This window comes from Rhodamnia argentea, chromosome 2 (genome assembly GCF_020921035.1).
Source record: "Rhodamnia argentea isolate NSW1041297 chromosome 2, ASM2092103v1, whole genome shotgun sequence".
NCBI classification, from domain to species: Eukaryota; Viridiplantae; Streptophyta; class Magnoliopsida; order Myrtales; family Myrtaceae; genus Rhodamnia; species Rhodamnia argentea.
In genome coordinates, this window is record NC_063151.1 from 30,523,975 (window position 1) to 30,548,391 (window position 24,417).

At 40.7% G+C, this 24,417-nt stretch overlaps 4 protein-coding genes across 9 annotated transcripts; 2 read left to right on the forward strand and 2 right to left on the reverse strand.

The window, feature by feature from the left end:
- Positions 1-1,336: 1,336 nt before the first annotated feature.
- On the forward strand, positions 1,337-13,837 carry LOC115736781 (transmembrane emp24 domain-containing protein p24beta2-like). Of its 4 annotated transcripts, XM_030668646.2 has the most exons (12): positions 1,337-1,620; positions 2,658-2,982; positions 4,470-4,610; positions 4,705-4,836; positions 5,038-5,250; positions 5,371-5,592; positions 5,713-6,060; positions 6,192-6,683; positions 11,389-11,598; positions 12,393-12,579; positions 12,687-12,794; positions 13,359-13,837. In XM_030668646.2, the coding sequence occupies exons 1-12, from the start codon at positions 1,346-1,348 to the stop codon at positions 13,490-13,492; spliced, it is 2,787 nt and encodes a 928-aa protein (XP_030524506.1). In that variant the 5' UTR covers positions 1,337-1,345; the 3' UTR covers positions 13,493-13,837. The 4 variants fall into 4 exon arrangements, with proteins under 4 accessions (XP_030524506.1, XP_030524497.1, XP_048129841.1 ...); XM_030668637.2 differs by lacking the exons at positions 1,337-1,620; positions 2,658-2,982; positions 4,470-4,610; ... (3 more) ...; positions 5,713-6,060; positions 6,192-6,683 and adding an exon at positions 10,262-10,421 and having other exon boundaries at positions 13,359-13,548; XM_048273884.1 differs by lacking the exons at positions 1,337-1,620; positions 2,658-2,982; positions 4,470-4,610; ... (3 more) ...; positions 5,713-6,060; positions 6,192-6,683 and adding an exon at positions 10,539-10,677 and having other exon boundaries at positions 13,359-13,548.
- Positions 13,838-14,648: 811 nt separating this feature from the next.
- On the reverse strand, positions 14,649-22,080 carry LOC115737672 (protein NOI4-like). 2 transcript variants are annotated; one of them, XM_048274552.1, is made up of 4 exons: positions 22,063-22,080; positions 17,111-17,131; positions 15,548-15,730; positions 14,649-15,083 (listed from the first exon to the last, which is right to left on the reverse strand). In XM_048274552.1, exons 2-4 carry the CDS (start codon positions 17,114-17,116, stop codon positions 15,042-15,044), a joined length of 231 nt encoding a protein of 76 aa, XP_048130509.1. In that variant the 5' UTR covers positions 17,117-17,131; positions 22,063-22,080; the 3' UTR covers positions 14,649-15,041. The 2 variants fall into 2 exon arrangements, with proteins under 2 accessions (XP_048130509.1, XP_048130510.1); XM_048274553.1 differs by lacking the exon at positions 22,063-22,080 and adding an exon at positions 17,196-17,207.
- LOC115728409 lies at positions 18,082-22,235 on the reverse strand. Of its 2 annotated transcripts, XR_007197520.1 has the most exons (3): positions 22,098-22,235; positions 19,694-20,917; positions 18,082-18,640 (listed from the first exon to the last, which is right to left on the reverse strand). XR_007197520.1 is itself a non-coding variant. In XM_030658775.2 (2 exons), the coding sequence occupies exons 1-2, from the start codon at positions 22,207-22,209 to the stop codon at positions 19,914-19,916; spliced, it is 1,116 nt and encodes a 371-aa protein (XP_030514635.1). In that variant the 5' UTR covers positions 22,210-22,235; the 3' UTR covers positions 19,474-19,913. The 2 variants fall into 2 exon arrangements, 1 of the variants encoding a protein (XP_030514635.1); XM_030658775.2 differs by lacking the exon at positions 18,082-18,640 and having other exon boundaries at positions 19,474-20,917.
- Positions 22,236-22,433: 198 nt separating this feature from the next.
- On the forward strand, positions 22,434-23,261 carry LOC115736126 (two-component response regulator ORR41-like). The gene is made up of 2 exons (XM_030667649.1): positions 22,434-22,715; positions 23,076-23,261. The coding sequence occupies exons 1-2, from the start codon at positions 22,434-22,436 to the stop codon at positions 23,259-23,261; spliced, it is 468 nt and encodes a 155-aa protein (XP_030523509.1).
- The last annotated feature ends 1,156 nt before the right edge of the window (positions 23,262-24,417 follow it).

Here is a 24,417-nt window from a genome sequence, read left to right on the forward strand (position 1 = left end):
TTCTATAAGAAAGGAGGTTACATCTACGACTAGAGCGGAAATATCTCTTATGATAAAGTCAAAAGGAGATTACTTACACTAGTCGCCTCTATCCGTCTTAAAACAAAGGAAAAAGTGTAAGAAATGACGCCGATCTATCAACATCGCGATCGATCTTTTTCGGAAGAAAAGAGCCCTTTTTTTTTTCTAGGCTTGAAGGAAGAAAAAGTGCGCAAAGCTTGGGCTGTCTTCTTCACATCTTGCCGATTTTTTTTTTTTTTTGTCGGAATGGAAATGTTCATTTCATATGAAAATGGAGTACATAATTTCAAGACAAAAATACAAATTTCACAAAGTAAATAAAACAAGTAAATTTGAAAAATGAACCACCTTGATACTGCTTGTAGAGATTAACCCAATTCCACGAACATGCATCTGTCGTAACTTCAGAGCTCACGGGCCTAGGCTGGCCCCCTCGACGTGGAAAACGATTAACCTTATCCCAATTCCCCAACAAGCCAACTGAATGGAACAAGCAAGAAAAGACAACAACAATGAAATAAAGCTCGTTTTATATGAGAAATATGTTGGAGTTGGCGAATACTTCGGGGACCCTTGTTTCTTATATCGAGTATGCCCACGTGAGCTTAGGGAAACCGAAGTATTACCCAACGACATGTGACCCATGCGCGCGGGATGCGGGGGTTCGAGGGCGGCGCCTCCCGACGGGGGTCCCATTGCCCGGTCGGCGGACAGCTGTCCCGCTCGCCGGTGAGCGAGCGAGGGTTCGGGGGCATCGCCCCCGAAACCTTTATGGGTTTGGGTTTTTATTTAAGTTGGCCCGTATGGTTGGAATTAAGAGGTTTTAGGTTTTTTAACCCGTTTTTGGGACATATATATTTTGTTCGATTTTATCATTGTATTAGTTGAATTGGCCGTAAATCGAAAAATATAATGAAATCTTTTTGCAGGATGTAGCCCTAATCTTGGGATGAACCTGGATAATCTCGTGCGTCATTCCAATTTTTCTTGATTTTTTGTGTGATCGTCTAATTCGATTCCATTAAATTCCTTCAAAATAATGGACCGGATGAAAGCTCAAATCTTTTTTGTCGACACTTGATCGAATCTCATCTTTGTTTTTCACGTGCGATGGACAAGGTCTGATACCAATTCATCTATACAGTTGTCTCTCTGTTTTTTTCTGCAAAAGTAGGATCAGGTCATTGGTCAAACGTGGTAGATGGGAGTTTTCAACTCCCTCGTGTTGTCCACAGTTCTACTGTATACCTAAAAATAAAATGTCCATGGGCGTCGACAAAACTCATTTGTGGAGAGCGAGAGAGAGAGAGAGAGAGGGAGAGAGATGGGAGGTGACGGGTATACGCCATTGTTTGAGACAACAAGGGGTAGAGGGACAGTGGTGTATAGGGTGTTTGCCAGCACCATCTTCCTGGGGATATGGACGATCTGGGCTTATAGGGTGAGCCACGTGCCGAGCGAACCGGAGCACGGTCCGCTTTGGGTTTGGCTCGGTCTGCTCGCGGCCGAGCTGTGGTTCGGCCTCTACTGGGTTCTCACGCAAGCTTGCCGCTGGAGCCTCCTCTATCGCCGCACCTTCAAGGACCGGCTCTCTCACAGGCTCTCTCTCTCTCTCTCTCTCTCTCTCTCTCTCTCTCTCTCTCTCTCTCGGGTTAGATGTAACCTGAACTTTAAATGTTTACGGTCATCGAGAGATTAGAAGGTCCCAACGATTCAATTTGTTTACGATACTACGAAACACCATTGAAGTTTAAGAGAAGCGCGCGAAGCTAAGCAGCAGCTTGCTCTTTGAAAGTTGCCGAGCATTGAGGAGGCTTTAACGAAGGAGGAAAAGAGCATACTTGTGGAAGAAAGTGGAGGAAGTGGGTCCTTTTGATTGGACTTGATGGCCCAATGGGTTCAGGTTGATGGAAAAATCCACAAGTTATGTAGGCGCGCGAGCGCAGCCCTGCGCGACTCGCCGCCACCGCCTCGTCATCTGCCATGGCCGCTGCTGCGTCCTCCACCTCCTCGGTCACCAACGAGGCAACCCTGATCCCCACATATCGCCGTCCTTTGCCGGGTATGTCCTCTATCTCTCTCTCTCGGCCTACGCGCGGAGGTCAGGGGCTCCTTCGACGACGACGACTGAGCCAACCAATCTTGGCTCGGCCGTGGTCGACATAGCTAGGCAGAGTAGATTTGCCCCCATCAAAGTTGGCGGAACCATATCTAGCCGCTCTCAGCCGGATCCTGGCTCCGTTGCCTCTGAGAGAGAGAGAGAGAGAGAGTTGGTGCTGGGGCAGTGGCAGTGGCAGTGGAGGCTGTGCGACGGGCATCGGCGCGCGGTAGAGATGAGCCTGCCGCGACGACGATGGGCGGCAGGGCCGGTGGTAGGCGTAGACAAAAGAGGGCAGAGGGAGATGGGTTGCGGTTGGGTCATGAGCGGATGCGGCTATAATTTTAAGATAAAGCTACGTCTAGGTCACTTACAAGCAACACGAATGCATGAAATGTGTCGGGCAGCAGCTAACCCTCACCATTTTAGCTAAGAATAATTGTTTCATGTGAACAAAGCTCTTATTTATACGTACTTCATCGGTGGTTAATAATTATATTAACTACCGGAAAATGAAAAAAAACATAAACAAAAACAGATATGAAAATGACCTGCCGAGGGTGGACATATTCGTGTGCACGGCGGACCCCGCTATCGAGCCACCTATGATGGTGATCAACACTGTCCTGTCGGTGATGGCATATGATTACCCGTCGAAGAAGATGAGCATCTATCTCTCAGACGATGCTGGTTCGGACATCACGTATTATGCTTTGCTGGAAGCTTCCCAGTTCGCCAAGCGTTGGATTCCATTTTGCCGAAAATTCACGGTGGAGCCTCGATCGCCGGCAGCTTATTTCCGATCGCCGTCGAGCGATCAACTTTGTGCCAACCGCGAAAACGAGGAATTATTGGCTATCAAGGTATATACTCTCTCACACAAGTTGATTTTTACATTTCCCTATTCAAGAGAGGTAAATAGTCTATTGTCACTTTTAATTGTTTTTCATTGAAAAAGTAGATATGTCTGTCGCCAAATTTAATTTTGGGAATTCAGGGTTGAAAGTTCAACACTCAAAAAGAAAAATTAGGGCCTGGAAAGTTGGAGGAAGTTTTCTCTAAAGGAAGTAGTAGAGCTCTACTATTGTTGGTGACCGTTGAAAAAACTAATGTTAAAAAGATTAGTTATGAGTAATCTTTGACAAAAATTGTTCGTAACTTATCGGCACTTTTATAAAAGGAAGCTTTTTTCTTGACGGTCTAACAGATCTGTCGGTTATTTCTAATTTTCTGATCATGCGATCTCTCAATTAACGAGTGCTTTATAAAAAACACACGGTAATTGTGTGTGAATCTACAGTTAAAATTGTACCGTTCTTAACAGTCAAAAAAGCATTCTCCCTTATAAAATTATCAACTTCCTTTCACAATTTTCCAATTACAGATTTTTTAGTACCTTCCCCTCTTTTATTTGCGTAACTTACTAACATTTGGAATTTACCAACTCTTTATATAAACTTACCAACTTCATTAGAGTGGCTTATCAATTTTTATATGATTAAAAATGAGATCCTGAATTTCAATGTGAGAAGGAGAGTCTATTCATAAAGAGATAGTCTTTTACTATGGTCATCTAATTTAAATTACGCATCAATGTTTACTCGTTCCTTTTTTTCAATTGAACAACTTTTCTATTGAGTGCCCCACTTTTGTTTGTCTTGCTTATCAACCCTTTAATTTACCAACTCTTATGAGAAGGTACCAATCCCAATCATCACCTAACATTATGTTATTAACTTTCATTTGAGTTAATTAGCGATACATATTTGAATTTTGTAATTTATAAATTTTTCACTTGGTTTACAAACTTTTATTCGTCTATTTTAGTAATTACTTAAATTTATCAATTTTAATTAGAAGGGAAATGCTATATTGATAATACTGTCAAAAATGATACAAACTCAACTGTAGATCCACACATCATCATCACGTGTTTTGCATAAAACACTGATTAATTAGGAGATCGTGTGGTCGGAAATAACTGACGATCTTGTCGGTTTGTTAAGCTAGTAGCTTCCTAATTAAAATTAGAATTAAAATGACTTACCAATTTTCCTCCAATCAAGTTAACAACTAATTTTGGCCACCAATGTATTTATGTTGTTTTTCAACTGCCGACTTCTATTCTCTCTCTGAACAAAGAAAAACTTTTATTACCGGCTTTTTCACACTTGCCAATTTTTTGAGAAACCAATTTTGGGAAACAAAACAGGGGCATCGTCCAAGATGTCACTTGAAGATTACTAGGAACGACCATGTTCTGTCTCTACAGCTTCGATAAAATTGGGCGTAGGTGCATACTAATCCTCAAATCCGGATGATTCTTAATCTCTCTCACTTTCAACATCAGAAACTATATGACGACATGAAGAACAGGATCGAAACCGCCTACGAACTCGGCCGGATCTCTGAGGATGTCCGCTCAAAGCATAAGGAGTTCTCTCAGTGGGTTTCGTATACTTCTCGACGCGATCACGACACGTTTCTTGAGGTACATTGGCTTTTAATAGGCTAAGCATAGTAGCTTGCAACTTATCATGCTGAAGTATCTGCCGATGACTAACTAATAAGCCCGTCTGTTTCAGATACTAGTCGATAGGACGACCTGCAAGGCCGTGGATGCCGAAGGCAATGCGCTGCCCACGCTGGTTTACATGGCTCGTGAAAAGAGACCGCAATATTTCCATAACTTCAAAGCTGGAGCCATGAACGCGCTGGTAATGTGCGCACAGACAATAGAACTAGTACAGGACATGGAAGCCGTGAATACATGCACTGATCTTGCATTAAGATTCATTTATTTTTGTGAAGTTTGCTCTAGGAGTTCTTGCATTTCTATCGTCATGCTATGGTTTTCAATAATCATCATGTGATGCAATATTTTATGGGCCGAATTCGTTATCTGTTCGAAAATGCAGATGAGGGTATCATCAGCTATCAGCAATGGGAGGATCATTCTCAATGTGGACTGCGACATGTACTCGAACAACTCAGAGTCGATAAGAGATGCGCTTTGCTTTTTCATGGACGAAGAGAAAGGGGACGAGATCGCCTACGTTCAGTTCCCGCAGAGCTTCGAGAATGTCACCAAGAACGACCTGTACAGCAGTTCATTAACAGTGATTTCTGAGGTGAGTGGATATTTAGAGTCTCGGAGCTTCCTATGTTATCTGTTTGCATGTCATTTTGAAGTTTCGCATCAATTTAGTTGATCTTCTTCGCCGCCTTCTCTTTGATTGCATGCATTGAAGGTGGAATTTCATGGCTTGGATGGTCAAGGTGGTGTGCTCTATATTGGGAGCGGGTGCTTTCACAGGCGAGACACCCTCTGCGGAAAGAAGATCAGCAGGGAAGTCAGAACTATATGGAGCAAAAATGGCGGAATCGACCAAAACGGAGGCACCTATAAACCAGAAGAGCTCAAGAAACTTGCAAGCTGCAGTTATGAGGAGAACACTGAATGGGGAAGAAAGGTTTAGTAATGTGTAGTTTTGTCAATTTGATGCCAATGAAACTGTACTACTGTTCAACCTGAGAAGAATCAGCACAGAAAAAAAGGCCTAAAAAGGAATTTTTTTCTGTGATTCGGGCAGATGGGCTTAAAGTACGGTGTTCCGGTGGAAGACGTGATCACGGGGCTATCAATCCAGTACCGAGGATGGAGATCCGTCTACTTCAACCCCGAGAGGAACGCTTTCCTAGGCGTTGCGCCAACCACGCTGCTCCAGTCTCTCGTGCAGCACAAGAGATGGTCGGAGGGCGATTTCCAGATCTTGCTGTCCCGATACAGTCCGGCGTGGCACGGGGTCGGGAAGATCAGCCCCGGCCTCATGATGGGCTATCTCCCCTATTGCCTCTGGGCTCCTAATTGCTTGCCTACTCTCTATTACACTATCATCCCCTCGCTTTGCCTCCTGAAAGGCATTTCGTTGTTTCCAGAGGTATTTTTCACACATCTTACAGTGTTTCTGTGTTCCGTTTTCAATTGCAGGGCATTCAACAAGTCAATTTCATCCTATCAGACAAATAAATCATGGTCCTTTTCAGCTAACTTTGTGCTGCTATGAATCAGGTTACAAGCCCCTGGTTCATTCCATTTGGATACGTGATTTTTGGCAAGTACGCTTATAGTTTGGCAGAGCACCTCTGGTCCGGCGGCACGGTCCTCGGTTGGTGGAACGACCAGAGAATGTGGCTCTACAAGAGGACCAGCTCTTACCTCTTCGCCATCACCGACACCGTGGTGAAACTGCTGGGGTTCTCTGAGACGGCATTCGTGATCACTTCGAAGGTGGCCGAAGAAGGAGTCGCCCGGCGGTACGATCAGGAGACGATGGAGTTCGGGGCCGCGTCCCCGATGTTCACCATATTGACCGCTCTCGCTTTGCTCAACTTGGCTTGCTTCCTCGGCACGGCATTGAAGGGGGTCGTGTCTGGGGGTGCCGGGTTCTCCGGATCGATGTCGCTGCAGGTGATTTTGTGTGCAGTTCTGACTGTCATCAATGTGCCTGTCTATCATGGCATCCTAAGGAAGGATGAGGGCAAGATGCCGATTTCTACAACAGTTGCATCAATTGTGATTGCAGTATCTGCCTGCACGATTTTTGTTTCCTTTTGATAGTAAATTAGATGATTCATGTGGTTTTTGGCTTTGAAAATCAGTGTGGAACGCATAGTTTATGAGGCTTCTTCTGTTATCATCAGAGGGGTGTACATTGTCAACACTGCTGGCGGGAAAACAAATGGCAAGCACCTTTTATCGCAATTTTATCTGTGGGCTAAAAATATCTTGGAAAACAACACAAATGGTCCTTAAATTTTGACCCGATATACAATGTGGTCCCTCAATTTTTAATTTGACTAATATGGTCTCTAAACTTTAATCCAATGTTTAATGTAACTCATAAACTTTCAATTTGTTCAATGTGATCCATGAACTTTTTGAGCATGTTCAACTAAGTCCCCGAACTATATAAAAAAAAAAATCCAATGTCATCTCTTAGTTCGGGGACTAAGTTGAATATGTTCCAAAAATTCATGGATTATATTCGTCGAATTAAAAATTCAGGGACCTTATTAGACATTAGACTAAAGTTCATGGATCACATCATATATTTGATCAAAATTCATAGATCATTTATGTCATTATCCCAAATATCTTAAGCAACTTTTATCGCTACACCTCGCTCTTAGCCTTAAAATTTTATTTGTCCGTGCTTCATATCGGTATACTTCATTAAGTGTCTATGAATGTTAAAAAAAAAAAATCATTGATTAAAAAAAACCGTGATATTTTTTTTCGTGTCAGTTGTTTACATCTTATCAACACTTTTACGAAATTAACAGTATTGTTATAGTTTGCAAATTAACAATTTTTTGAACTATCTTAGTGACTTTTAATCATATAACTTACTAATGTTCTGAATTTTACTCTTCTATGAAATTACGAATATAGCTTATGTCATATTTTATTATCAATTATTTTGTGGGTACCAACTTTAATTCAAGTTACTTACCATCTTTTCGTGTTTTATCAACTTTTCTATGTCATTACCAACTTTTATTTGTCATGCTTTGCAGGTCTTTGTATTTAGTCAACTCATTGGTGAGATTACCATTGTAATTTGTATCAACTCTTTTACGAGTTGCTGAGGGCCCGTATAGCAACAATTCTGATTCTCTAGTTCTATTTTCCGGAACAAAAAATATGAGAATCACGTTTAATAACGTAAATGATTCTGATTCTATTTCCGGGAACAGTTTTGGAGCAAAAACAAAAACAAAAAAAAAAAAAAAGCTGATTCTGAAAAAAAGAATCACTTTTGAGAATTACAAAATAAAATGAAATCCCACATGTCTCGCTCTTTCCTTTCGGTTCTCTCATCACTTTTCACTCAACCTAAAACATAACAAGATCTCATTTCAAAGAAAATTATATAAGACAATAAAAAAAATCTAAAAAACTTCGAAAAAATTCAAAAAATCCATAAAAACAGAAGAAGCTTAGATTATACTAGTTTGACCTCATTTTCATAAATTTGGTCCGAGATTATCAAGATTTCATAGATTTATTCTTTTTTAGGAAAATCATAAACACTTGTGAAATTAAACCCGAACTACATTTCTCTAAGGCCTTATAGCTTCACTAGGATTTTATGATGCAATTTATCAATTTCATGATTCTTTGATTGCGTAATTGATTTTATTGGTTGTGATTTACCTAAGTTTAAGTACTTTAGACTTAGTCTAGTTTTAGAAAATTTGAAAAAAGACAAAAATAACTTACGTGAACACTTAGAATTGGCTTACTTCATAGATTTAAAAATGAATTGAAAATTTGTGTGAAACACATTTAGAAAACACACAATTTCGATGTCGAAAGGACTTCGGTGGAAACACCGACGTAACCAAGTTTCCGGACTCTAGATTTCTCTAGTTGTGTAGAATTAAACGGCTTCTCTCGATCGTTTGATAAGGCTTCCAATCTACTTGCTCAAAAATTAGAGGCAAATCTATTTGTATATACATATGTCATTAATCACACTAAGATCAAATTTGATATTTCTTCGTTGCGATTTAGTATAGAGTTGGGAGGGCTTGAGCTAATATGAAGTCACACACTAACCCAACATGATCTATTCTTTTTTAAGCTTAAAATGACTCGTTATGGCACGACAATTAGACGAAATAGCACGAAAAAATGTTATTTGCAATATGCAATATACTATGTAAGAGAATCAACATGAATTAATCTTCAATTAATTCGAAATGTAGGATAAAATTCAAAAGTAACTACGTAATTATTCGACTTAAATGAAAAAAAATTATGAAGAGAAATTATTTTCGAAACAAAATTTTTATGCAGTTACCAAACGTGTTTCTGTTCCAAGAATAGAAATTTTGTGCGATTACCAAACACGTTCAGATTCTTTAGAACTTATCCAACGAACAGAATCAAAATCAGAAAAAATAATTATAATCGGAATCACCTTTTTCGAATCAGAATTGTTGACATGTATTTGAATTTTTTCAATCGGCCAACTTTTCTTGTGATTTATGTTCTTGCATTTCTTAGCAATACATTACATTTATCAACTGTTCGCTGTATTTTCTACAATTAAATTGAATTACCAATTGGTTTTGAGTTACCAACTCTCATTTAAGATACTTATCTAATTTATTTTTCTTCTAATTACCAGCTTTTTTTTATACTTTACCAGTTTTCATTTATAAAATTTGCTAGATTTAATTTAATTGATTGCAAATTTTCATCTATTGAATTATCAACTAGTTTTAGATTATCTACTCTTATGAGTTAGTTACAACTTTTGTCTAGTTTGTTTTAATTTATTAACTTTTTCATTGGGTTACTTAATGGAGAAAAAAAAAGTTAGTCACTCGGATAAAAACTGATAGCGTCATTAATAATTGGTAAACTCAAGGTTTTTGTAAGAAAGACAAACAAAAATTGGTCGAGATAAAAGAAGCTTTTGTTTTGTTCGGGATAAGAGAAGCCGGTGAGCGTAAAACGAAATACAAAGTTTGCTAACTTGTCTAATAAGAGTTTCGCATCGCAAAACTAGTCGGCAACTCAATTGTGAAAAACAAAATAGTTGGTAAGTAAGAAAAATTAAAATTGCAATAAAATAGAAAAGTTGGCGAAAAACTCATATGAGAGTCGATGCATAACCTCGAAATAAGTTGGTAGAGAAAAGTTAGTAAGTCATATGAAAAAAGAAAAAAGTGTAGTAATTCACCAAATACTTGGTACTTTTAAGGTGTTGATAAGAAAGGGTAAACAAAATATTGTAAAAGATAAGATATTTTTCTTATGAAAAAGAATAGTAGATAACAAAAAAAGACAAATAAATATTAGTCACTAATTCAAATAGAGTTGTTAACAAAGTGTGTTTGAAGAGCCACAATCCATCCCAAGATTTGTTTAAAAGAGATGTTTGATAAATTTTTCACACGAGACCCGCATGAGGATTTTACGTTGTAAATGCAAGAAATTTCGTCTATAAATGTGATGAAAAAGGCGGGGGAAAATAGAAGAGTTCGCCAGGTTTTAATTTTTAATAAAACGACCGCACTGTAAATTGTCGTAAAGACATCAATTAGAGTTTGACTTCCTCCTCGAATTTCATTTGAGAACACGGCACGGTTCCGTTTGCTCGAGGAGCAGTTTCTCACAGACTGAAATCCAAAGTCCCGAGTGTTGTTTGCCTTCCTTCGCATCGCTTGATAAGTCATCGCCTGATCTCAGAGAGAGGTCTTATCAGAGTTATTGGCGATCCGCAAGGCAAGACATTCTTCGCTTCTGTTGTTTTTCTCCCCCCCTTTCTCGCGATCTCTCTCGTCTTTCTCTGCTTTGGTCTCTTTTAAGTTTCTGTTTGGTCCACGAAATTTTGGTGAGGAAATAGTAGAATCTTGAAATCGACTGTGGTAGGATGCGTTTGCTGCCTATAATTCGTATCTGGGACGAGATCCGCCGTTGATAAAGATCGCTTTTTGTTGATAATTTGAAGGGGGGTTTTGCTCTATCTGCTTTTGTTGAGGTATTCTATGTGAACGTTGACCAAGTGCATGTTTATAGTGATAATTGGAATAGTATTCGAGAGAGTGGTAAACAAAATCGAAACTCGACTCTAATTTTGTTATCTGGAGAAGGAATTTCTTCTTCCTTGTGTTTTTCTTTCGGTTTTTGGCTTTTCTCTATCGCTGTGTTAAGGAGGGGACAGTTCGTATTTGCTTCAATTACCCTAGAGGATGCTCTATTGGACCTCTCTTTGAAAAGAGAGGAAGAGAGCAATTTGGGTGTCGATTTTTTTTGGTGTTGTAGCTTTAGAGCTTTGTTGTCCTGTGCATGGTTGTAGTGGTGGCCACAGAAGTGATCGAGTGATCTTTTAATGTTTTGTAATTTCAGAAATTTGCACATAGGATGGATTTGGCATTGGCAAGTTGTTCTGCACCTTTTGCAGATTGAAGGAGTAGAAGCTGTTAATTGCATAGACTGATATTGAAAATCAGCTTATATCTTCTTCTTTTTTTGTCAAGCAGCTTATATCTGTTTTAACTGCTATAGTTTTTGGAAATAATGCACCTCTCAAAAGCTAGAAGCCAGGGTTGAAAAGTCCCCTCAGACAACTCTGAAGACTTCAATTCTATTTTACCTTTGGTTTTGCATGTTGGCTGTAAGAAACTGCAAAAAGGATGATCATAATCTTGTTTTGTTTCATTGATTAACACGCTGGTCTTCGAATCTGCAGATGGATTCTCATGCACCCGGTTTTATGTTGACTGTGGTTCTGGGGCTATTTCTATCCCTACATGCGGTATCTGGAATTAGATTTATGATTGATAGGGAAGAATGCTTTGCCCATGATGTTCAGTATGAGGGGGACACTGTTCACGTTTCTTTCGTGGTGATTAAATCTGATGCATCTTGGCAATACAGCCAAGATGGTGTTGATCTTGTGGTAAGCTTCAGCTTTTGTTTGAGAAGTTACTTATTGCGGTGACTGACTGTTCTTTGATGTGCAAGAAGTGCTCATCCTTAAGTGTAATGGTTCATGTCATTGACCTAACTGGGGTTGTGTTCATCACTCATTCAAAGCTGGTGATTCCTTGATGATTTGTTTTTGAGGATGACCGTCATGTCTCGCTCTATTCTTACCCAGTTTACTCCTTGCTTGGAAGTAGTCAAACAATTTAAACGGGAAGATCATTGGTTCGATTTTGTGAACCTTTTATTAGTCTCTGCTGCCTCATACGAGGCATTGCTGGACTGTTTTCAGCAGATGTTGACACTATGTCTGTATCCCTTCTTGAAAATGGGGATAAACAGCATGTTGGTTCTTGGGTATCCAGACATAGACAGGGTAAAGCCATTATAGGTGTGACACACTTCATTTCAAGCATCTCGGAAAGTAGGCAAGTGAGAGTTCTTAATAGCACATAGTTAATGGATCAAACGTAATGTACATGAAATACTGTACTCATATGCTTCTTTTTCGTGAGGCATGCTGATTATCTTCCTAAAGGAGATTCTTCGTTGAAGTTTATTAGCCTTTGGCAGCCTAGGTTGCTCGACTAGATCTCGCATATGCATATTTAGTTTTCCTTTTTCATGTTTGTCAGGACATGCTATAGATTGAAATCATGTATTGATCATTAAATTCCTTAATTCCATCAATAGTTTGCTTATTGATCTTTAATCCTACGATAATGACATTAATGAATGTATGTACTTTGCAACTTTTGAAATTGTCAGGTGAAAGGACCTTCTGGTGATCAGATTCAAGATTTTCACGACAAGATCAGTGAGAAATTTGAGTTTGTGGCTCACCACAAGGGTGTTCATCGGTTCTGCTTTACTAACAAGTCTCCTTATCATGAAACGGTCGATTTTGATGTACATGTTGGCCATTTTGCATTCTACGATCAGCATGCAAAGGATGGTAGGACTCTGCCTTTTTTCTGTTTTTTTTGTCTCTTGGACTGATGAACTTTAGAGAGTGGAAATATACTGTGTGACTCTTTTCTATCTGTTGTGGATTATCTGCAGAGCATTTCAACCCCTTGTTGGAACAGATAGGGAAGTTGGAGGAGGCTCTCTACAACATTCAGTTTGAGCAGCATTGGCTGGAGGCTCAGACTGAGCGTCAAGCAATTGGTAATATATTTTATGTCAAGTCCTCTTGCTATTTTTCCCACTGAATTTCAACCTTGTTTCACCTCCAACGGAAATAACTTGCCTATTTGATGCTGAGTGGACCATCATAGTTTGCTTCCACTCCTGTTTTCTCCTAAATCTCAAAGGTTGTCACAACCTCTGCTCTTATAAGACTTCAGAAGTAAATGTCTCACAAGACAAGTTAAAAGCTATTTCTAGAGCCTTTTACAAGCTCCTTTTATCCGTTTGATTGACATAACTGGTCAGTTATTTTGTTTATGATCCTGAAAATAGTACAACCTACCTAACTTGGCAGCAGCCGAAAAGGCGGACTTAGAAAACAAAGGAGGAAACAAAAAAGAAGGCCCGTGTTTGTTCGAGTGGGTTTCAAATGGCCGTCATGGGTTTCGTTTCCATGTGTTTTCTGCTTGAGGTTTTTAAGTGTGATCACCACACGAAATGGAATGGGGATGACCTTGATAATTGAACATTGTGTTCAGTGATGGACATTACATAGGTATTGCATTCAATGAATACTCATTCTATGATGATTTGTGACTGCAGTGAACGACGCGATGAGCAGAAGGGCAGTCCATAAGGCTTTCTTCGAGTCAGCAGCACTTATCGGGGCAAGCGTTCTTCAAGTTTACCTTCTCCGCCGCCTTTTTGAGAGGAAGCTCGGTATCTCTCGAGTTTAACATTGATACTGTCAGATGACCGCATAATTAATCAGAGATTTTGGTTACCAATGCCAGTCTTCGATACTTTCTTTATAATATCCATAGAGACATGTATAGACGGGGAAACTGTTTACTTTGTGCGTCAGGCCATGTAGAAAAATTGGGGAGTTTAAATAGGTTTTCATCGTGAAGTTCATGGCAATTACAACTAGTGAGTGAAGCTCGAATCAAATTGAAGCAAAGAGAAGGAAAAGATGGGAGGGCGAGAGCTTTGTTTGGATTTGTTGTTTGGTAACATGGATAGCCGCATACCTTCATGGGTTCGGAGTTGAATTTACGAGGCTTTAAACCTGTTTCTGGTGATGGTCTTTCACTGGCGATTGTATGGAGCAGAAGTAGGTTCAGCACCATGAGAACACATGCGCCAATCAGAGACATTTTTCTTTCACTTCCGATGGCGACATGCCTTGTGACTCTTCCTTTTCCAAAAAACAAAGGAGGGCGAGCATACGTGCATTTTCTTCTTTTGCCAATTGGATTTACCGATATCTTGAAGTCCAGATTCGTGGAGATGACTTTTTCCATGTCTGGGAGAGTTAATGACTTAATTCGTGGGTAAAAGTACAAAAAAAGTCATAAACTTAGGGCATTGATATTAATTCAATTATAAATATTTCAATTGAATTGATTTGGTCTTAAACATTCACGTCCTCTGCTATGCTATCGCGGACATTTTGTTTTTACGATTTCTGAAAAATTTTAAAATTTTTTTCCTTGCTTTTTTAAGCTTTCTCTTTTTTCTTTGTCGGTGGATGGTGAGGGCTGATCTCGCCTGACAAGAATTGGCCTCGTCAAATCTAGCAAGGAAAATCTCACCAACCATGGCCTATGGCAAGCTAAAGGAAAAAAAATAAAAAAATAAACCACGTTGATGGCAACAATGCAAATTCCGACCTAAATTGGCTGGTTAGATTGAATTTAATATCAATACGTAAAAATATATAATTAAATTGATCAAATTAAAAGATTCAAAAATGAATTAATATCAATACAATGAGTTTAAAATTTTATTGGTACTTTTATCGTTAATTCCTATATACGGAGAGAAACGAAATTCGCATAGGGCTATGGCTCACGATGTTCCCCCAACCAGAAACATCTGTTAGCTTGATGCAAAGAGGAAAAGGTCATAAGCTCGTATTTATATGCCTTCAACCACGATGTACAACAACAAACTAAACCAGACGGGAAAATAGGCAAAGGCATTTCATAGACAGATCCAATTCATAAATACAGAAAGCAGACACTTAATAAATTAGCGATAGAACTAAGCAGAGAGAGAGAGAGAAAGCAAGAGAGAGAAGCATACTGCTGATAGATTATAGTAAGATTAAGGCGTCATTATTTTACTCAGCCCCACAAACCCCACATTTACACCAAGAAGAGCGATTTCAGCAAGAATAGCAATGGCTCTAAGCTGCCTGTATCTTCTTCAAGTGAATATTCTGGGGCTGCTTTAGCCTAGCCACGGCTGACTTCTTTGTAATCTCCTCGCCAGAGAGCCTCGTCAAGATTCTGCTGGGCTCTGAATGCAGCAAAACCATTTCTTCTGAGTGCAGCAAAGAATTCACCATAAGAGAGAGCGAATCAGTAAAAGTTGGGAGAAAACAAGAAAAAATTAATAAGATTTCCAGCACCAGACGTGGTTCATACACAATCGAGTCCAACTCTTATTTAGTTCCAGCTCGCGCTGTAAAGAATAGAAGCATCTTTAGGATGGTCATTTGAATGATTCGAATACTAGTTAGCAAGGAACGTCCTACCCCCTAGGTTTTTATGATACCGTCAAATCTATTTTTCCCCATATCTGCAAGTTTGAGATCTCTATTTTGCATTTATACATTTTCATCCAGACTAGCATAGCATATAAAGTAGTTTAAAATTAATCATTCAACAGGAGTTAACTACATAATTGCCATCTTAAAAGATTATACCAGAACAAATGACTGCAACAATTGCTGCATCCCACACGTCTTAAACAGTTTGTTACCAGGCTCCCAAGAAACAACTTACAGTTGGAGGTTTGCTCGGATCAACGGAGTGCTTAACTTGAGGGTTGACCTTTGCTGGAGATTCGGGCTGGCCACCAGTCTTCTTTTCATCCCTTGCCTTGTTAAAGATGACAGTAAACCCCTCGGCTGAAGCAGGGTCATTGACATCCCATTCACCGAACTTTGGCAATGGCTGACCTTTTTCCTGTTGGAGCAAGGAACAGATTGTTGAATGCACAAAATCTTCACCTCACTACAATCTCCACACAAAACATAATATGGAACTATAAATTACATGAGGTGCATAACGCAACTTGTCAAGATAACAATTATAAGCAGAATAATTTCTGATTTTCTCTGACCACATGGTGTATGTGTTAAAACATCATCTACAATACAGAGGAACCCATCCTTAAATTAGATAAAAGAAGAAAGAGCTATATTGAATAAGATGCACAGTGCAAAGATAAGAACATTCACAATCAGCAATGAAGAACACAACAGCACAAAAACCGGGATCGAAAAGAAGTTAAGCTGCCTTTAAGCGGTGGCAATTTTAATTCCAAGAAAAGGAATATGACCAGCGAGATTAGTACCTCTCACGATAATGAAAAATACAGAAATGATCATTTGATCGAACAATCTTCACAGTCCATTCACCGTTCCCGTGATTTACACACATGGTAGGTTGCTTTAATCCCTTAGAGAAACTGGACATCATGCAAGTATCATGTTTCCTTCTGTAAAAAGCTCTAATCAGATATGATACTCAGTCCTATCATATGATTAGGTAGAGAAATTTATTTCACCATTTAGGCTTGCCACGAACGGCAACCCAGCTTCACCATAGACCAGATCATCCTAATTCCTAAGTGACAATATGAGGTAATACATCATGGAAAACCTTGGGAGAAAAGAGGTTGAAGCAGATAAACCACAACCTAATTGCTTCATCCGTTCAAAGTAATTGAGCCACCAGACCCCATTACGCATAATAACCTCTACCGAACAGGCTCACCTCAGTCAAACAAATTCAAACCCGGAAATCACGCGAAATCAATCGATCATCTCCTGAAAACTCTACTTCCTCACCCAGATTTTCCAAAGGGACGACGTATTACTAGTGACGCGCCAACGAAAAAATGCGAAAACAAGATTTTGGGGGAGAGAATTGGTGATGGAGGATGCCAATTTGACTCTGTCGCCACTCAAAAACCACACCAAAGGAAAAAAAGTAAAGCAGGCGTGTTCGCAGACGATTCACTTCAATAGCAACGGAAATATCCACTGACGTCACTTCCAATCACGAAAACGGGAATCGGCGAACCCCCGAGACTCGAACTACTTCGATCGTGCAAGGGGCTAATCAGAGACGATTCAGCGGATTCGACCTAAGAAGCTTTCGAACGCACGCGGAACACGATCCGAGCAGCCACTCAGGTCAGCGCGATACAGACAGCCAAACAGTAACAGTAACACCCACAGAACATCATCGAAAAGCTCTAGCGGACGACATCATTCGGCGAAATCTAGCGAAGAAGAGCGCAGAAGGATCGATCGAAGTTCGGAAGAGTCGATTACGTACCGACATGAATCCGAGAGAGAGGGAGAGAGACGGCTTCTGGGAGGAACAAAATGACTTTCAGAGAGAGAGAGAGAGAGAGAGAGAGAGAGAGAGATAGAGGGTGATAGCTGGGCCAAAAGATGGACCTCCTGTCATGTGAAGCCATTATATATGCTGGTCTTTTTCTGCCCTTCGACATTTAAACGGCGTTTCCGACGAAAAAACCACAAAAAAAGAAAGAGAAAAAGAAGAACATTCCAACGGCGTCATTTTCGTCCGTAACGGTAACTGCGAAGCGCCGTGTCGCCGTTAGTACATCGTCAGTAGTGACGTGGCGCGCTATCATATGAGGAGATGATGAGTCATTCGGTGGATGAGCTGGCAAATGGGGCACGGCGGGTGAGATGAGTGTTCCCCCTGCGTTGGTTTCATTGTCAGATGTACCATCGTGTGTTGCGATGCAATAGATGCATTAGACATCTTTTATTTAATCCGAGGATGGGAAAAGGAAAGATTCCTTCGAATTATGAGAATTAATTAATCCCAAATTATCGCCACACGTATGTCCATCTCCAATTTGAAATGCCTCTAATCGTTTGCCGTCAACTTGAGGTCTTTTCCATGTTTGGTGGATGAACGAATCACGTCCAAAGGCGGCGACGCTTCATCGTCGCAAGTTGTAGTTTGAATATTATTAGTCGTACTAATAGTTTCTTACCAATGCTTTCAGTGCGGGGCTTGAGTCCAGTCTTAAATTCTCATTCTTGTAAGCAGTATGGTCAAGGCCGAAACCACCCAGAAAGAATTGACCAAAAAAAAAAAAAACACAAAAGCGGAAGAAAGGCTCAAAAAAACGAAAGACACAGCACATCCAAAATAAGAAGCACAAAACACGGAAAAAGAACAGAGAAAATTCAAAATCAAATGTGGCCTTGTTGTGGCCTTCGTGGAATTGTTCAGACGAGATGGACTAATAAATCACAAGTGCAATGTTTTTCTATGAAGTAAGAAAGAGCAGACGGTCTGAATTGAACGGCCAAAAGTTATTCAAACGTAAAAGCCAACCAAGCATTGTTATGCAATGTCAGGTTGCTGCTTTCCACACTTGGCAACTCAGATATCTAGGTCGTCCTCTCTCTGTCTCTGCAAGGACCATGAAGGACGACTAATCGTCTCATTTCTCAAGAAATGACTCTTAAGTTTGTGAGTTCTGAGTATTCAGGGAGATTCTGACGGGACAACCATGTATAGACCATAAACTATTGGACAGCCACCTAAAGCTTGACCGTATTCCCGTCTAATGCGCAGGTCCTGTGTGCCAAGCCCACAACAGAATTCACCACGTCTGAGAAAGATTATATTAAGTGTACCTCCAAGGACAGGTTTCAGCGACAGTTCAAGCTGTGTGCCTCGAGGGCACCAGCTGGAGACCGGCTAAGGAAAAACAGGGCTCAATGTCTTATTTTGTTTCCTCAGTGCCGATTCAAGTATCATCACTCACTAAAAATGTTCCGCCTCGTGGGCTGCAAAGGTTCACGAGAAACCTTGCTCCTTTCCTGTTTCCGCCAAATTTAAAAAAAAAATAAGGGTCAGTCAAATTTGGCATCACTTGACAAGGAAGAAGTAAAAAGAGAGGAGGAAATGGCAAAGGATTCTGATCCGTGGCTAATGAAGCAATTGAACCCAACAATACTAGCTGCGTACACTAGATTACGGTTGATACTGAAGCACACAAAGCCCCATGATTAATTCTAAGAGATTTAACGGGAGCATAAGCTTTGCCTCCACATATCAGTTCTCTCTCAGTTTTGGACATGCTTCAGACAAAGCATGATAGATTGATCTGTGCCGCCTCGAACACAAACTAAACAAACTAACAAATACAATGTGCCATTCCAAAGAACCGTGGGAATGCTACACTAGCTAATAGAGGCTATCATCAGTCAACACTAACTGCAGGCATGATTATGCCTTGTCATTTGTGCACTTTAACGGCTGCAGTGATGCCAAAAGCCACATAAGAACATCTGCAGCATACCTTTCTATCCAAGTCAGCAAAACTACCGATAGGAGTTAACTGCACACTCTCAATCGATACTCATACTACCGACTATGCCATTTAATTGTGCTGACCCCCATGTCGCAGAAACACATGTAAATATAGAATCAGATTTCAATTATCGAAGTGTAACTTTGGGACTAACCTAACCATGACTGGAACCACACTCTGTACGATTTGACAACATCAGGTTTTGAAGACCCGTGTTCTACTGGGTTTTGAAGGCCTACGTTCTACCGAACCGAAAACTAAGAGCGCTTTCTTATCTTCTTATCACTATCGCACTAGCTAAAACTAAAAGACAAAAATGAGCATTTTTTTTTCTAACCCGAATACATCTTGTATGCTTAAGACTATCATATAGAATATGATATAATAAAAAGGGACTACGTATGCCTGATTTTAATCAATTTCAATGGAACCCTTAGAAGTAATAGGTAGGGATGACATGATTTGAACATGAGACATTTTGTACCCAAAACAAACGCACTACCAAGCTGTGCTACATCCCGCTCTTTGGGGTCAAGTATATGTTTCATCTTAACCTTTCCTGAGAAAATGTCATCACAGGTCCTGGACATGAAATAGTAATTCAATCAGCAAAAGCCAACGGGACAACGGAAGTCCTTCTTCTTCTTTCCAAATGTCTGGTCTCAATTCTCCGCAAGCACTAGCTCTATCACCGGAGCAATTTCTTTGCTTAAGATGTTGGTGGACTACATTTCCAACAACCGAAGCCAGTACAAGTGGATGGCTTCAGTTCCCTTACTCATCATCTTCACTAATTTCGAAGACTGAAAGCTTTATGGGCAAAGTATTTCGACTCATGTGCTTTCTGTTTCTGGATCTGCACAGAGAGGCCGCTGATCCTCGTGGAGTTGCTGAATTACCAAGATTATGGCAGGCCATAATTAAGGATTTCCCAACTCTGCTTCTTATAACGGCATTGCTTAAACTTCCGGGGCTTGGTTCAGTTGAAGACAAGGTAGTCAACAGTCTTGGTGGTGTTTCAACTGCAAACTCTGCTGAGGCATCCACTTGAATGCTTGGGCAGTTACAGTTAAGTTTACCCTTCAGTGGTAGTTTTGATGGTCTAGACCGAAAATCAGGGCTACAGGGGCTACCAAAACTGTTCACCTCACTGAAATTTGTGAAGTATCTATTAATGATACCACCAACTGATATAACTTCTGATGATGTTGTGTTAGAGTGCTCATTAAGTGGACTGGATTTCCTTTCGGTCCGTTGCAAAACCTCACTTGTGCCTTTTGGAGTACTCCAAACACCAGTAAATGGATTTTCTTCAGTTCTAGAATGCCAGTTCTTGTCGAATACATTAGTTCTGTTTCCTTTGGAGCAACCTTCCAATCTATGGTTGTTTGTCTTCTTTTTGTTTGGCCCATGAGTATCCCTTTGAAGCTGTGGTGATAGAGGTTTACAGTGGTGAGATTCCTTTTCTCCATATTTGTCCACTCTCTGAATGTTATCTGACAAGAGAAGGTATTGAGATGTCGAACGGTCTGTGTCACAAACATCTGAGAAATGATCACCTCTAGCTATGCAGTGATGTAAGCATGGCTGACTTGAACTTCCTAAACATGTTATATCCAAGTGAACAAACCAGGGCCCTTCAATTCCCTGGAAAGCATATTTTATTGGCATTGACCTGGGTAAATAATAAAGGCATGACCTACGCTCCACCATCACTCCATCAACCCTTATCTCTCCTATTTCCGGAAAGCAATTGAAGTGAGCTCTCTCAAGGACCCCTACAAAAGAATTGAAATGATTGCAGTTAGATTGCTGAGGCAATGGCAAGCATCAATAAGTGATGCAGAGTGAAGACTTAACTCCAACAGGATACGGAAGGAGGTAAATGCGTATTGTCAATTGAGAGTAATTAGAGTATAGAACCAGAATGATAGGGGGCACAATAAAAACCAAAGGAAAGAAAGCGATATACGTGATTGATTATCTATATTTTGGCTGGCAATGACTTAATGGGAGCTAAATTTGCAGCAAGCTAGAAATCAGTCGAAGAAGCAGGGAAGCCTTACACTTAGGTCATCCTTCAAAAACCAACCTAGAGGGACACTTCAACAGAAAAGCTCAAGCTACTCATTCCAAAGGCATCGCCACCGCAGACCACAACGAGATTCACGCAAGCTGTAGTCTGGCTAAACGGCTACAACAGCGTAGACCCATCAATACCACAGTTTAACAAATGATCCATTCTAGATTTGACCTCTCATGCAGCACTTAACAAAACATGCAATACAAAAAAAGTTTCTTCAAAGCCAAACTTCGTACATTTAGTTCCCTTAACAGAATGCATTTGTTCTAGGTAACCTGCTAAATCGAATTACATAAAACATAACAACCGGCATCATTCTCCATGAATTTATGATAATCGTCACTTTCATCATCCTACCTAGGAGGGCGCCTCATGCAGTCGAGTAGTGGCAATTGCCCCCATCATCAAAATGGCCATTTTCCCGCTATATAAAAGCTTTACGTAAAGAACATTAATCTCATCTCCTAAACTTTACGTAAGTGGGAACAGTGATCAAGCCTAGGATCAAGCAAAGTGATTAAGCATTTCTCTTTAGAGGCTCTTCGTAATCTTCTGGCTAGCGCCGAGATCCATCGTATTCGTCTCTGCTTGTTTTGACCATCCAAGGGAACGACATAATGTCTCTTCGATCTTGACTCGGAAAGCTTCGCCGCCCATCTTCAGAAAGACCAAATAAACTAAACCATCTGCACATCTCAAGGAAATCACACGCCCTCCGTCGCACGATTCTCAAGCAAACTGGAAACTTGAGGTGCACAATCAATCACACGAGGAGCCGATCAGAACTGGTCCGAAGGAGGAGGCATTGTCGACCGAGGAACCCAAACCCACGAAGCAGAGAGAGAGAGAGAGAGAGAGAGAGAGAGAGAGCTCACTCTTTAAGTCCAGAGCCGTGACGGTCGGAGCGACAGAGGCGGCCATTCGAGTGCCGATGCTGGTGACGGTGAAGACCGGTACTTCTGCAGTCCGAGACGGTGAAGACGACATGCGACAGTGAGGAGTGTTTCCACCGATTGCGGGAGCAGGACCACTTTTTTCCTGATTGCAGCACCTAATCGAGGACATTAAGCATGTTTTTTCCCCTCTTCATTTTTTATGAATGTATTGATAAATTGAAATATTTCATTGTTGTCATCGCGTTCCGAAGCTTATAACTATACCCTCTTATGCTGTACTCGGTGGTTCAACAGGGGCTTGGAAAGTGGAAAGCCATGGCCGCATCTTCAGATTCGGCAGGATGTAATGAGAGCACAGGCAGTAATTCGGTGGGGGATGAATGTGGCTATGGGTTGGCCGAGCTGGTTCTCAGGAACAGCTTGACTGCACTCGTGGTGGATGGCACTGTGGGTCGGCTCATAGCGAATTACATGCTGGAATCAGTCGACGTCGAGACAAAGATGGTCGTAAGCGGGCAGGAGGCGCTCGAGCTCACCGGAGCGCATTACGACCTGATCCTCGTCGACAGATACATGTCTGACATGAGTGGTGTCGAGGTAAAGGAACGCAGGCGAGAGGTTCTGTGAGACTTATTCTTGAGACAGTGTGATTGTCCCAGGAACTTAATCTGACCTGAGAAAATCATATATCAGCCCCATGTAGTTAAATGAGAAGCTAAATTTCTCTCCATTCTTTGAATTTTTTTTTTTCATTTGGTCAGATAGCAGTTCTAGGCTTCTAGCATGATGGCATAGAACCTTGATTAGCAAATCGGGCTCGAATATGCATGAAGAGCAGTTCTAGGATGAGAATGCACAGAAGCAATTTAAACTAGGAACTTTAGTTTCACTACCAATTTCTCGCTAAACCGTGGATTGCGAAGATATCTAACTGAGTTCAATATGTTCTTGTGGCAGACCATACGGCAGATGAGGCAGAGAGGCGTGCGAAGCAAGATCATCGGCCTGACCTCCGGAGAGATTGAGACTGATAGGGTGGAAATGATGAATGCTGGAGCTGATGGCTGCCTGAAGAGGCCACTGTCTGAGGAAGCTTTGGCCGATATCCTGGCTGAGATCGACTATGAGATCGACCACCGCTAAAGGGCGTCGGCAGAACAAGTCCCGGGGCTCCATTTTCCATTGTCCTGTTGTCTTGGTTTTTAGGAAATAAGTCTTGATAGGATGTCTTCGTTTGATAAAAGAAAAATAACTGTATTGTTTGCTGGACGAGAACAACGTTGTTCATCCGCATGAATTGTTAGAGGTCGGCCTCCTGGTGAAATTTAACATAATCACATCAGTTTGATCACTGCACTTCTCTCATTTACTCATGCCTCTGCATTTGAATGCCATTGGACAACTCAATAAGTTCACCTTGCAACTGGATAGATTCCGTTTCATCAATTGATTCCGTTTCAGCACAGACCCGTTTCCTAATAGTTTGAAGATACCGCCCACTCTACCGTGGTTGATTGCTGTGCCAGGGCATTTGTTATAATGTTGGTTTTATTCTGAATAAGATGTCTGACAGTTGAAGTAGGAACGAAAGAAACCAAGACAATACATCTATTTCGGTGCCATAGGGTTTGACATGGTTCTCCGATGAATTCAAGCAAGCAATTGAAATGGCCATGCTGAGATTGGTCATAGAGAGAGATTTTATTTTCCAATGACGTTTTTATGACAGTGGTGTGATTGGTTCTAGTTATTCCTTAGAATTCAAGCAAGTCATTGAAAGCTTCAGCCAAAGGTCAAGAATCCCTCGTGCTGGGTTCCAATCCAAGAGCAAACAACTCGTCTTGTTCATGCCAAGTGAACATGTGAAGTTGCTTTCGATGATCGATTTCATGAATTGATGCAGCAAGTGAAAGAAAACTAGATCAAATTTCTAGTAGGCAGCACAACTAAGTAACGAAAAGAGAGACGAATAAAGATTAACAATCAACCATCATTGAAATAACATTAGCATTCATCAAGATACGGGTTCGATCTGTATCTCAATTAGCTCACTCAAATGATAATTCAGACTCTACGGTCACCCCTGGCAGACTTACGCTTATTTCATGACAGTGGCCAACATTAAGCACTAGAAGTGCTACAGCCTGTTATCATCACTTATGCTGTCAAAAATACAACAAAACTGCTAAGCCTACAACCGTGAATCGTTCAAACACACAATGCCAACTGTAAGAGGCAGTATGGCCGAGGATGAACAAATATGTATTCTTTGAAATATCGACTTCACGGATTCATGAAA

Coding starts and splice junctions, on each gene's coding strand:
- LOC115736781 (XM_030668646.2), top strand. CDS start 1,346: ATGGGAGGTGACGGGTATACGCCATTGTTTGAGACAACAAGGGGTAGA. Junction 1,621..2,657: donor AAGGACCGGCTCTCTCACAG/GCTCTCTCTCTC, acceptor AAACAAAAACAG/ATATGAAAATGACCTGCCGA. Junction 6,061..6,191: donor GCATTTCGTTGTTTCCAGAG/GTATTTTTCACA, acceptor GCTATGAATCAG/GTTACAAGCCCCTGGTTCAT.
- LOC115737672 (XM_048274552.1), bottom strand. Junction 15,084..15,547: donor ATCCGAGCAAACCTCCAACT/GTAAGTTGTTTC, acceptor TGCTGCACTCAG/AAGAAATGGTTTTGCTGCAT.
- LOC115728409 (XM_030658775.2), bottom strand. CDS start 22,209: ATGTCGTCTTCACCGTCTCGGACTGCAGAAGTACCGGTCTTCACCGTC. Junction 20,918..22,097: donor CACGGCTCTGGACTTAAAGA/GTGAGCTCTCTC, acceptor ATTCTTTTGTAG/GGGTCCTTGAGAGAGCTCAC.
- LOC115736126 (XM_030667649.1), top strand. CDS start 22,434: ATGGCCGCATCTTCAGATTCGGCAGGATGTAATGAGAGCACAGGCAGT. Junction 22,716..23,075: donor CTGACATGAGTGGTGTCGAG/GTAAAGGAACGC, acceptor TTCTTGTGGCAG/ACCATACGGCAGATGAGGCA.